The 13,398-nt window shown below is 43.9% G+C and overlaps 2 protein-coding genes across 3 annotated transcripts in view; one reads left to right on the top strand and one right to left on the bottom strand.

Annotated features, from left to right (window-relative positions):
• Positions 1–9,399, bottom strand: part of RPS6KA5 (ribosomal protein S6 kinase A5) — a 187,419-nt gene extending 178,020 nt beyond the window's left edge. The window contains exon 1 of one of the 2 annotated variants that reach the window (XM_030804007.1): positions 9,089–9,399. In XM_030804007.1, the coding sequence (XP_030659867.1) occupies positions 9,089–9,191 (103 nt within the window). In that variant the 5' untranslated portion in view covers positions 9,192–9,399. The remainder of the gene's footprint in view (positions 1–9,088) is intronic. The other variant, XM_030804008.1, reaches the window with a different exon arrangement.
• DGLUCY (D-glutamate cyclase) overlaps positions 9,040–13,398 on the top strand; it is a 157,911-nt gene continuing 153,552 nt past the window's right edge. Inside the window, exon 1 of the mRNA XM_030804015.1 lies at positions 9,040–9,460. The gene's annotated coding sequence lies outside the window, so the exon portion shown is untranslated. The remainder of the gene's footprint in view (positions 9,461–13,398) is intronic.

Here is a 13,398-nt window from a genome sequence, read left to right as displayed (position 1 = left end):
CACTTTGGGAGGCAGAGATGGGAAGGCTGCTTGAGCCCAGGAGTTCGAGACCAGCCTGGGCAACATAGTGAGATCCTGTCTCAATAAAATGAAATTTTAAAATACAAGAACAATAAAGTAAATCACCACTCTGGACTTTTTATCATGAAACATCCTTTTATTTTATTTTTTATTTTCTTCAGACAGAGTTTTGCTGTTGTTGCCCAGGCTGGAATGCAACGGTGCGATCGCAGCTCACTGCAACCTCCGCCTCCTGGGTTCAAGCAATTCTCCTGCCTCAGCTTCCAAGTAGCTGGGATTACAGGTGCCCGCCACCGCGCCCAGCTAATTTTTTATATTTTTAGTAGAGATGGGGTTTCACCACGTTGGCCAGGCTGGTCTCGAACTCCTGACCTCAGGTGATCCACATGCCTCGGCCTCCCAAAGTGCTGGGATTACAGGCATGAGCCACCATGTCTGGCCAAAACATCCTTTTATGATTTAAAAAAAAAAAAAAAAAAAAAAACTCACCCAAACCAACTAGGAATAAAGAGAACTTTGTCAACCTGAGAAAGAACATCTATGAAAAACTCACAGCTAACTTCATACTCAGTGGTAGAAGACTCAGTCCTTCCCCCTCAGATCAGGAAAAGACAAGGAACTAACTTTGTCTATACCAGAATTTCCATGGAAATGCCACAGAAGAGCCTTAATGCTGGTAAACACTTAGATTATAACTTAGTCCACCACCTTTACTTTCGCCTTTACTTTATGAATCAAAAAACTTGGGCTCAGAAAGGCAAAATGACTTATCCAAGGTCATATAGCAAATTAGGGGCTGACTTAGAACTACACTTCACTTCCTACATCTGTTAAATCTTTACTTAAGGCCAGATGCAGTGGCTCAAACGCCTGTAATCCCAGCACTTTGGGAGGCCCAGGCAGGTGGATCATCTGAGGTAAGGAGTTCAAGACCAGCCTGGCCAGCATGGCAAAACCCCATCTCTACTAAAAAAAAGAAAAAAAATTTAGCTGGGTGTGGCAGTGGGTGCCTGTAATCCCAGCTACTTGGGAGGCTGAGGCAGGAGAATCACTTGAACCCAGGAGGTGGAGGTTACAGTGAGCCGAGATCAGCACCACACTCCAGCGTGAGCAACAGAGAAGACTCCATCTCTTAAAAAAAAAAAAAAAAAAAAAGATTTGCTTAAAAGACTGTAAATATGGATACTAGTAACCAAATAGATAAGATCTTTAGGCTGGGCATGGTGGCTCAAGCCTGTAATCCCAGCACTTTGGGAGGCCGAGGAGGATGGGTCATGAGGTCAGGAGATTGAGACCATACTGGCTAACATGGTGAAACCCTGTCTCTACTAAAAGTACAAAAAAAAAAATTAGCCGGGCGTGGTGACAGGCACCTGTAGTCCCAGCTACTTGGGAGGCTGAGGCAGGAGAATGGCATGAACCCGGGAGGCGGAGCTGGCAGGGAGCCGAGATCGCGCCACTGCACTCCAGCCTGGGCACAGAGTGAGACTCGGTCTCAAAAAAAAAATTAGCCTGGCGTGGTGATGCACGTCTGTAGTCCCAGCTACTTGGGAAGCCGAGGCATGAGAATCACTTGAACCCAGGGAGCAGAGGTTGCAGTGGGCCGAGATCACACCACTGCACTCCAGCCTGGGCAACAGAGCAAGACTGCGTCTCAAAAAAAAAAAAAAGAAGATCTTTAGTTGGTGGCAGTAATCAATCAAGAACATTCTGGGGAGACTAGACAGATGTATTACCAAAAAAGAAAACTACAGACAAAGATTTCTTATGAATATAGACATAAGTCCTTAATAAAATACAAGCAAACCGAATCCAGCAACAAAGAAAAAGGATTATATACCATGACAAACAAGATTTATCCCAGGAATACAAGGTTGGCTTAACATCCAAAAATTAATTAATGTAATACACCATATGAACAGAACAAAAAAACATGGTAATCTCAATAGATGCAGAAAAAAGCATCTGACAAAATCCAGCACTCTTTCATGATTTAAAAAAACATCCAAACAAACTAGGAGCAGAAGGGAAATTCTTCAATCTGATAAAATACATCTATGAAAAACCCATAGCTAACCCCACACTCAGTGGTAGAAGACTAAAGCTTTCACCCTAGGATCAGGAATAAGACAAGGATGTCTGCTCTTGCCAATTCTATTGAACCATAGTGAAGGTTCTGGCCAAGGCAATTAAGCAGGAAATTGAAACAGTTGAAGGCAACTGGATTGGAAAGAAAGAAGTAAAACTATCTCTATCCATGGCTAACACAATCTTATAAATAGAAAATCCTAAGGTGTCCACTAAACTATTAGAACCAATAAACTAGTTCACCAAGGTTGCAGGACACAAGATAAAAACTGTGCCTCTATACTCTTGGAATGAATAATCCAAAAATAAAAGTAAGAAACTAGTTCCTTTTACTATAGCATCAAAAAAATAAATAATAAAATACTTAGAAATAAATTTAACAAAAGAAGTGCAAATTTATACTCTGCAAACTGAAAAACACTGTTGAAAAAATTTGAAGACAACCTAAATAAATGGAAAGACATCTCATGTTCATAGATCAGAGGACTTAACATTACTAAGATGGCAACACTCCCAAAGTTTAACTAAAAATTTGATGCGATCCCAATCAGAATGCCACTGAGCTGGCTTCTTTGCAGACACTAACAAGCCGATCATAGAATCCATATGGAAATACAAGGAATCCAGAATAACCAAAACAATGTTGAAGAATAAGACTCACGCTTCTCAATTTCAAAACTTACTAAAAAATTGTAGTAGTCAAGACAGCATGGTACTGGTATAAGGAGAGGCATATAGATCAGTGGAAGAGAACTGAGAGCATAAAATAAATAAACCCATACATCTATAGTCAACTGATTTTCAGTAAGGGTGCCAAGACAATAAAATGGAGAAAAAATAGTCTTTTCAGCTAATGGTGCTGGAACAACTGGATATTTACATGCAGAAGAATGAGTCTGAATCACTACCTCACATGATATCCAGCAATTACCTTAAAGTGGATCAATGATCTAAACGTAACAGCTAAAGCCATAAACTCTTAGAAGAAAACAGAGACATCAATCTTCATAATCTTGAATTAGTCAATGATTTCTTAGACACAAGAATAAAATGAAAAAAAAAAAAAAAGGTTTCATGAACATTAAAGACTTTTAGGGCCAGGAGCGGTGGCTCACGCCTGTAATCCCAACACTGTGGGAGGCCGAGGCAGGTCGATCCCCTGAGGACAGGAGTTCAAGATCAGCCTGGCCAACATGGTGAAACCCCGTCTCTATTGAAAATACAAAAATTAGCCAGGCATGGTGGCACTCACCTGTAATCCTAGCTACTCAGGTGGCTGAAGCATGAGAATTGCTTGAACCCAGGAGGCAGAGGTTGCAGTGAGGCAAGATCATCCCACTGCATTCTACCTGGGCAACAGAGCAAGACTCTGTCTCAAAAAAAAAAAAAAATTAAAGATAATCCCAACACTTTGGGAGGCGGAGGAGGGTGAATCACTGAAGCCCAGGAGTTTGAGACCAGCCTGGGCAACACAGCAGGAACTCATCTCTATTATTTAAAAAAAAAAATTTTTGTAATTAAAGACTTTTGTGCTCCTAAGGACACCATCAAAAAAGTGAAAAGACAACTCATTTATGGAAGAAAATATCTGCAAATCCATATTCCTGATAAGAGACATGTACCTAAAATACATAAAGAACTCTCATATCTCAATAATAAAAAAAGACAAACTAGCCAATTTTAAACTGGGCAAAGGATCTGAATCAACATTTCTCCAAAGGTATACAAATGGCCAATAAGCACATGAAAAGATGCTTGTCATTAGGCAATAGGGAAATGGAAAATCACTTCACACTCCCTATGATAAGCAAAAAGACAGACAATGTTGGCTAGGCTGTGAAGGAATTGGAGGCCTCATAACATTGCTGATGGGAATATAAAATGGTACAGCCACTCTGGACAACAGTTTGGCAGTTTCTTACAAAGTTAAATCCAGACTTTGTTTACCTTTGTTTTAACAAGTGATCCAGCAGTTTTACTGCTGTTATATACCCAAGAGAAATAAACATAGGTCCACACAAAAACTTGTCCACAAATGTGCAAAGCGGCATTATTTACAATAGCCAAAAGGTGGAAACAACCCAAATTTCAAACAACTGGTGAATGGATAAACAAAACTTGGTATATCTACACAACAGAACACAATTTATCAACAACAACAACAAAATGAAGTACTGATGCATGCTACAAATGGATTAATTTTGCTGTGCACGTTGGCTCACGCCTGTAATCTCAGTACTTTGGGAGGCCCAGGTGGGATGATCTCTTGAGCCCAGGAGTTGGAGACCAGTGAAAGCATAATGAGATCCTGTCTCTACAAAAAAATAATAAATTAGCCAGGTGTGGTGGTGCATGCCTGTAGTCCCAGAGTTACTCAGGAGGCTGAGGCAGGAGGATCTCTTAAGCCCAGGAGTTTGAGATTATAGTGAGCCATGATTGCACCACTGCACTCCAGCCTGGATAGATTCCGTCTCTAAAAAACAAAACAGCAACAAAAGACATGGCATGGTAGGTTCCACCTTGCTCTCTGTCTTGGATCACTTGTTCTTGGGGAAACCAGCTGTCTGTCATGAGAATGCTCAGGCCACGCTATGGAGAGGTCCACATGGCAAGGAACTGAAGCAACCTGCCAACATGTGAGTGAGCCATCTTGGAAGGGGAATCACTAGGCCTAGACAAGTCTTCAGGTGACTGCAGTCCTGGCCAACACCTTGACTTCAACTTCATGAGAGTCCCGGAGTTAGAATCAAGAAGCTTCCTGTGTTAATTCACTTAGGATTACAAAAAGAACCAACAAGCTAAGCCACTCCTAAATTCCTGACCCACACAAATCATGTTGTTTAAGCCACTAAGGTTTGGAGTAATTTGTTACACCACAATACATAAACTTCCTCGACCTTCTCCTCAATGTTAGGCTCTCTCTCCTATAACAGGCATCTAAGTAAATGTCTTACCAACAATGCCTCCTCTTCTTAGAGTTTAGTTTTATCCCTATCCATGTTTACAGAAATTGCTGCCATGTTACAAAAACATGATCCCATCCCCTGGCCTTAGGTGAATGATCCAAAAGTGGATACCTCACCAAAGGCAGGCCAAAAAAGTCCTTCCCTGAGATCTTTATAACTGAAGCTGAGAAGAAGGCGGTGTCTTTTCAGTAGTGGAAGCTGTAGGATGTAAAACTTGGAGTCTATCAACAGCATGATCTTTCCCATGTGGGAAAAGTGGCACAGTAGTGGGGAAGAATGAAGCCATCACATAGGGACAAGCAGAGATTCAAAGTGGACAAAATACAGACAATGCTAAATTTCTGCTTCCAATGGTTCCTGATGCAACCCTGTTCTTCCAGTGGACAGATCATACATGTCCTATCATCCAAGCATCTAAAATCGCACCCAATATGTAAGAGGAAACGAAATACTTACTAAATAAGTGGGTAAGATAACCCAATCTCCTTCCAATAATATCCTTTTTATTATTGTTGTTGAAGATTTGATTATTTGAAAGCTAAAAGTCCTAACCCATTCTTTGCTAACTTTATACTTGTATATCCCTTTACTATCATACTTACGGCAGTATTATCTCTTTTTTTTTGGAGATGGAGTCTCGCTCTGTTGCCAGGCTGGAGTGCAATAGCGTGATCTCGGCTCACTGCAACCTCCGCCTCCTGAGTTCAAGAGAACCTCCTGCCTCAGCCTCCTGAGTAGCTGGGACTACCGGTACATGCCACCATGCCCAGCTAATTTTTTGAATTTTTAGTAGAGACAGGGTTTCACCACGTTGGCCAGGATGGTCTCCATCTCTTGACCTCGTGATACACCCGCCTCAGCCTCCCAAGGCAGTATTATCTTAATTCCTGGTTTATATGGCCTCCTCCCCTACTACTAGAGGGCAGGACATTTTCTTAGACATACATTCAATAAATGTATGTTTAAGTGATCTGTTCAATCCTATACTCTGCATTCTTTAGCTTTTAGTCACTGTCATCCACTTATCAACCACCTAACATCTGCAAGGCACTGGTAATACAATGAACTTACTAGACTTGCTCCTGGATTCTCATGCATTCAGTGAATCCATTCAACAAATATTAAGTACCTACTATATGCCAGGGGCTGCAAATAAACAAAGGACATGGTGCCTGCCTGCCTGCCCTCAAGGACCTTACAGTCTAATACAGACAAGTAAATGGACTATTATAGTACTGTGTGTTAAATGTTACTGAAGAGATACACACAGGCTGCTAAGCAGCCACAAAGATTATGGAGAATTTACACTCTACATGAGAAGACTGGACATATACAGAAAAAGATAATAGCCAGGCAATGTGACATAGGCTAAGCACTAAAGGAGGGATTTGTTTCCCAAATTACACTGGATTAATTCACACACTTCAAGATAAGATACTATTATGGAATGATTTTTATATATACATTCAACTAACATTTCCTAAGGGCCCACTATATGCCAAGCAACCTGCTTAGCACTTTTCCAACAGTGTCTCATTCAATTCTCACATTTTGTAGATTAAAGATGTGAATCTGAAAGGGTGAAGTGACTTGCCCATGTCTACATATTAAGCTGCAGAGATGAGATTTAGAATCATGTCTTCCAACTCCATGTCCTTTCATGGGACATTTTTTGCTTTTTCATTCATCCTACGGAATACAATAAAGTGTTCTGCACAAATGAACAACCACCAACTGCCAGCCTGATATAACTAGATGCTTGTCCACATTCTGAGACGGGACCATATCAGATCAAATTACTCTGGTGCCTATTATAGCATCATGTGCTGAAAGAAGTGCAGTTGGCTGAAGATGAGCAACTCTTTCAAGTTATATTTTAACAGTGTTTTTGACCACTATATCCGGTCAGTTGTTCCAGTGTTCAGTAATAAATCAAAATGACTTTTCATTTCCTTTGACAGTTTACAGTACTAATGAATTCAGTATAATCTCACCATCCATCAGAAAAATTTCTAAAATGCAAACTTGAAGCTGATGATTCACACAGTTAGAAGAGAGGGGGAAATAAAGCAGTACTCATTGTTTTCTACAAAACTAGCATTGTTTGCAAAATCCAGAAACCGAGCAGTTGGTTAACTACTAATAACAAGCAGGTTGCTCCTTGGTCATTTAGCAAAAAGCTGCTTGTTGCACCACAGCCGATGGCTGAGAAGCATATGACTTCAAGTAGCTTTTGCTGTACAGTAGGATTCCATACATATAAATCAGTGGATCGTTATGTAAGACAAGAAAAAAATGCAAAATCTTCACACCAGAAAGCACCTGACACGGAGCGTGGCACAAATCCGAATAAATGTATATTGAGTAAACCATATCAGAGCCTTTTGAAAATATCAGTTGTCTATGAAATTGAGAGAAGAAAAACCAAATCACCTGAATCCATACAGGTTATGTCAGGAACTCAAAAATACGGAACAGCTGGCTCAAGAGGTATAACAGATTCACAATGACCAAAAAAACAATGTTTACAAATGTTGAATTAAGAAGCATGAATTTGACATCTCTCTTGAATTAAGTCACCACACTGGCACCCAATGGAATGCTAATACGCAATCTCAGTAGAAATAACAAAAACTGAAAGAACTGATGGACAGAGCTAACTTTCCAATCTGTTCAAAACAGAAACAAGATGTACTAGTTAACACCTGAATCCTGCCGTTTAAGCTTTGTGCCTTCACAATTAAATAATATCCCGGCCGAGCGCGGTGGCTCACGCCTGTAATCCCAGCACTTTGGGAGGCCGGGGCGGACGGATCACCTGAGGTCGGGAGTTTGCGACCAGCCTGACCAACATGGAGAGGACCACCCCCCCCCGCCCCCACAAAAAATACAAAATTAGCCGGGCGTAGTGGCGCATGCCTGTAATCCCAGCTACTCGGGAGGCTGAGGCAAGAGAATCGCTTGAACCCGGGAGGCGGAGGCTGCGGTGAGCTGAGATCAAGCCACTGCACTCCAGCCTGAGCAACAGGAGCGAAACTCCGTCTGAAAAAAAAAAAAATCCCAATATGCCAAAGCAGCCCTGTCAAAAACCTTCAACGCTCACAAACATATCTAGTAATAACGAAAGACTCATTAAAATGTACTATCTGTTCGGAGGAAAAAAAGTATTAATATATCTACAACACGAGACTGGGCTCCAAGAATATAAACCCAAATTGTACTGATTGGTCTGAATAAGCATTTTCCAAAATGAACAACCTGAACCTACACAACGAATACATTTAATTAGTTATAAAGCTTAGGACAACGCTAGTGATCTCAAACATTAGCTCGTTAGTTCCTTTTACCTGGAGCTTTAAATTTCTAGAGCCATCATCTCCAGAGACCTCTGAAGGAAATTCAAGGCCAAGTATAGTATTTCATGATAAGTGAGAATAAAGGCACTCAATCCCTGGAGCCGGCGATTCCTGTTCCTGTCTCTAGACTGGACTTGGTAAAAGCCCGAGGCGCAACCTCCCATTTATCTCGTACGGGACCCCAGCACCTTAGGGGATGGCTCCACGGAGCCCCACCGGGACCCCCATTGCGGGGAGCAGAGGGGCGGAGCAGGGAGTCACGCTCCAAAACAAAGCGCCGCTCGCCCCACGCTGAGGCAGGCGCACCTTTCGCCCCGACAGGACGCAGAGACACATGTGTCACCTGTGCGGGAAGGGGGAGCAGCGACATCCTCGGAGGTGTGTGCCACGGGCAGCGGTCGGCGGCTACGCTGGCCCCGATGCCTGGTGCCCGCCGCTCATTCCCGGGCTGGGGAAAACTTTCGGCCGCCTCCCCCCGGGCGCGCCCCCACCTCCCGGGACCCCCGGGGCACGCGCCCCGACCGCGACGCCCCGCCCCAGGCCCGCCCCTCCGCGCCCACGGCTGCGGCCCCGCGCCCCCAGCCCCGCGCGGGCACCCGCGTGCCCTCAGGCGCGCCCCCGCGCCGGGCCCGGCCGGCAGAGGGCGGGGTCGCTCACCAGTCCGCAGCTCGTGTTTGACAGTCAGGAGCTGCTCTCCCCCGTCGCCGCCGTCCGCGCTGGTCCCCGCGGCGCCGCCGCTGCTGCCACCCTCTTCCTCCATCTTCTCCTTTTTTCCGATCCCGCGGGTCGCTACGAGGGGAACCCAGGAGACAGCGGACGCCCGTCCCCTCGCAGCCGCTGCCGCAGCCCCAGGAGCCGGGGTGCGGCGGCTCCAGAACTCGGACGCAAAGATGAGTCTCTTTCCCGCTCTGGCCGCACGGCTCGCTCCTCGCCTCCTCCCCCTTCGGCGGGCACCGCTAGTACCGCGCAACCAAACCGCCCCCTGCTCCACCGCCGCCTCCTCAGGCCGCTCCGCCCACAGCCAGCAAGGTAAGGGAGCCATTCGAGCTGCCTTCGCTGATTGGACACAGGGCGCGCGCGTCTGCCAACGCCCGCTCCCATTGGGCAGTACTCTGTGACGTTTCACGAGCCTCCCCGCCCCGCTCCTCGAATTGTTGTTGCTTGGCGGGGAGGCAGGAGAGGGAGGAGCGCCGCCACTCCGATTGGTGAGACCTAAGGCTCTGCGCCGCCCATTTTACCTGATGCGCACGCGCAGTCAAGACCTTCCCTTCCCTGACCTCCCCAGAACGGTCACACCCCTTATTCCCCAGCTTCGATCTGTTAGTAAACAGTGTCTAGTAGTCAGGAGGCGCTCAGGGTCTCTGATTGGCTACTGCCGAAAGAGGCGGGGAGGGATGATTGGAACGTTTGGTCCGCCAATCACCGTGGACAGAGGAGGGGCCTGGAGGGTAGCGCTTATCACCCACGTGTTTGCAGACAAACCTAAGGGTCCCGGCAGCGATCCATAGGTGTGTGACAACCTGCGAGACGGCGTGCCCTAAAAAGGTCTTACTCGCTCTAGTGAACCCTAAATAAGTTAAGCAGAGTGTTTGTTCTTAAATAACAGATAGTTCTTAAACGTTACAAAAATTCACAGTCCCAGCTCCCGATGAGGAATTTTGCGAAGGAGAGACATTTATGTTTCGTACAAGACTCTTCCTAGGCGCCGAAAGGATGCAGAGATTAACAAAATAGAATACAATTCCTCCCCTAAGCAGCTTTCAATAGAACGTGAGAAACAATCTGTGTGTATACACAAAAGAACTGTAAAGCAGAATTTGAAATAAAGCAGTCGTACAAAGCGTTAGAGAATCTCGCACGGATGGCAATAATTATTCCCAGACGAGGAACTGGGAAAAGCTTTTAGGGCAAGGAGGCATTTGAGATAACCAACGTAAAGGATGGATAAGAGAGAAATACCAGCAATAGATATTTCACGCAGAGACAGTAACTGTGAGCATTGGCCTACAGCAGAGAAGGCAAGGATGGGTTAAGTGATTGATAAGGTTAGATGAAAGTATGATGTAAGAGATACAGCTGACAAGGTGAGGCGTGGTAAGATAATGGGGAACTAGGGATGCTGTGCTGAAGAGTGCAGATTTTTTTTAGTACACAGTGATGAACTGAAAAGAGGAGAGGGATAGCAGGGCAGGAATCCTGCTGCAAGGATAGAACTAAAGGGAACCTGATTTCTAGTAGCAGACACGAGAATGGGAAAAAGCAGAAACTTAAAGATGTACAGTTGGACGTAATTCAGGTAGATGTGATCTTTTAAACTAAGCATGGATTGGATCAGGAGTCAGCACACTTTTTTCTATTAAGGGCCAGATGTAAATATTTTAGGATTTGCAAGCTGTATGACCTCTTTTACAACTACTCAGCTCTGCCATTGTAGCTCAAAAGCAGTCATAGACAATAAATAAAAGACGTAGCTGTGTTCCAGTAGAATTTTTTTATGGACATTGAAATTTGAATTTCACATAGTTTTCATGTATCATAATATATTCTTCTTTTAATTATTTTTGAATTACTTAAAAATATAAAAACAGGTCGGGCGCGGTGGTTCACACCTGTAAGCCCAGCACTGTGGGAAGCTGAGGCAGATGGATCACCTGAGGTCAGGAGTTCAAGACCGGCGTGGCCAACATGGCAAAACCCTGAATCTACTAAAAATACAAAAAATTAGCCAGGCATGGTGGTGGGTGCCTGTAATCCCAGCTACTCAGGAAGCTGAGGCAGGAGAATTGCTTGAATCTGGCAGGCGGAGGTTGCAGTGAGCCGAGATCACACCATTGCACTTCAGACTGGGCAACAGAGCGAAACTCTGTCTAAAAAAAAAAAAAAGAAAAAAAAATATATATATATAACAATTCTTAGCTTGAGGGCCGTTAAAAAACAGGCAGTGAGCCAGATTTGGCCCACAGGCCATAGTTTGCAGACTCCTGGATTCGATTGCTGTGAAAGAGAAAACACAGAAGCCTTGCAAATTCCTTCAGGTTGCTTTCTCAGCTCCCTGGGCTTACCTGCCTGGAACATTTATCATCACACTAAACCATGACTGCCTACTTACTTGTCTTTCTCCTGCAAAAGTCATGTGCTATTTGGAGCCAGGCAATGACTGTGTGCAACTGTTCATTTGTTCATTTGTTCACTCAAAAACTTTTATACCAGTTCTATACCAAGTACTATAATAGGTGCTAGAGACACAGTGGGAGCAAAACAGATGCAGTCCTTGCTCCTATAGAGCCTACAGTCTAGTAGCAGATATAAATATTAATCACATAAAGAAATATAAACTTTCCATTGTGATCATGCTATAAAGGAAAATTACAGGGTGCTACGATAGAATGTATCAGGGATGCCTGATTTAAGTTGGAGGAGCTGGAAGACCTTTGTAAGTAGGTATTATTTAAGCTGAGACTTTAAAAATGAGTAGGTTTTAACCAGGATGTGGCAAAAAGTAGCCTGATGTTCACCAATCTCATTTCCTCTTCCTGGACTCACAGGAAGACTTTTTTTTTTTTTCTTACCTCCTTTGCAGTTAAGTTAGGGTCATATGACTGTGATCTGGCCAATGGGGTATGGACAGATCCTGTTGGTATGATATATAACATTTTCGGGCCTGACCAGAAAACTCCTTGAATAATCACTCACACTCTCTTCTCTTTCAACTGCTGTAACAAAGGCCACATTTTTAATATGGGTATGCCACAGACTGGGAGGACTCTGAACCCCTGAGTTTCCACTTAATTCTTTAAGGAGCCACCTGACCTATATCAGACTGTGATGTGAGCAATACATACACCGTTTTAGGCATAAGCTAGTTAGATGGGATTATTTGCTACCAAAGCATAATCTAGCCTTATACTATTTCTTATGTGAAATATGGAGGGATCAAAATTTTAGGAAGATGTCCTGAGGCAGGCAAAGAGCCTATTCTGTTGAGATATTGAGAAAGTCAGTGGAGCCTTAATGCAGTAAGCAAGGGATGAGGTTAGGGAGGTAGGCAGAGGCCCAGTCATGAAGTATGCGGTTGCTCTTACTAATAGTTTTGGAATTCATCCTGTGTGAAGTGGGAAGCAATAGAAGGAATTTAAACACAGGAATGATATAATCGTGGTAGTATTTTCAGAAGGTCACTGAAGTTAGTGTTTGGAGACTGCGCTGGAGAAGGCAAAATGGGATACAAGGAGACCAGTTAGGAGACTATCACTGTAATCTGGGCAAAAGATGAGAGTGGATGCAGTAGAGATGGAGAGAAATGGAACATTTCTATGTTTATATTTTGAACTTGAAGGATTAGAATTGTTGAGTGAGAAAAATGGAAATATCGAAATGACACCAGCGTTTCTAGCGTGAGCAGCTAGGTGGATGGAAGAGGATGGCAGTACCATTTAATAATGAAAGGGGCAAATTAAAGGAAGAGCACATATCAGAGAGAACATCAAGAGTTTAATTTTGAGACATCCAGGGCCAAAATTAAGTAACTATATGGATATATGAGTCTGGAGCTCGGAAGAGAGGTCTAGCATAGGGATGTAAGCTTAGGAATCACTGGCACATAGATGACATTTGAGGCCAGAGGTAAGAATAAGATTACCTAGGGAGAAGCCTGGGTGTGGTGGTTCACGCCTGTAATCTCAGCACTTTGGGATGCCGAGGTGGCAGATCACTTGAGTTCAAGACCAGCCTGGTCAACAAGGTGAAACCCTATCTCTACTAAAAATACAAAAATTAGCCGGGCATGGTGGTGCATGCCTATAATCTGAGCTACTCAGGAGGCTAAGGCAGGAAAATCACTGGAACCCAGGAGGCAGAGGTTGCAGTGAGCCGAGATCGCATCAGTGCACTCCAGCCTGGGTGGCACAGTCAGACTCTATCTCAAAAAAAAAAAAAAAAAAGAAAAGAAAAGTTGGAATAAGAAGGTG

Source organism: Nomascus leucogenys, chromosome 22a (assembly GCF_006542625.1).
Source record: "Nomascus leucogenys isolate Asia chromosome 22a, Asia_NLE_v1, whole genome shotgun sequence".
Lineage (NCBI taxonomy): Eukaryota > Metazoa > Chordata > Mammalia > Primates > Hylobatidae > Nomascus > Nomascus leucogenys.
This window is presented reverse-complemented; position numbering and strand designations above follow the sequence as displayed.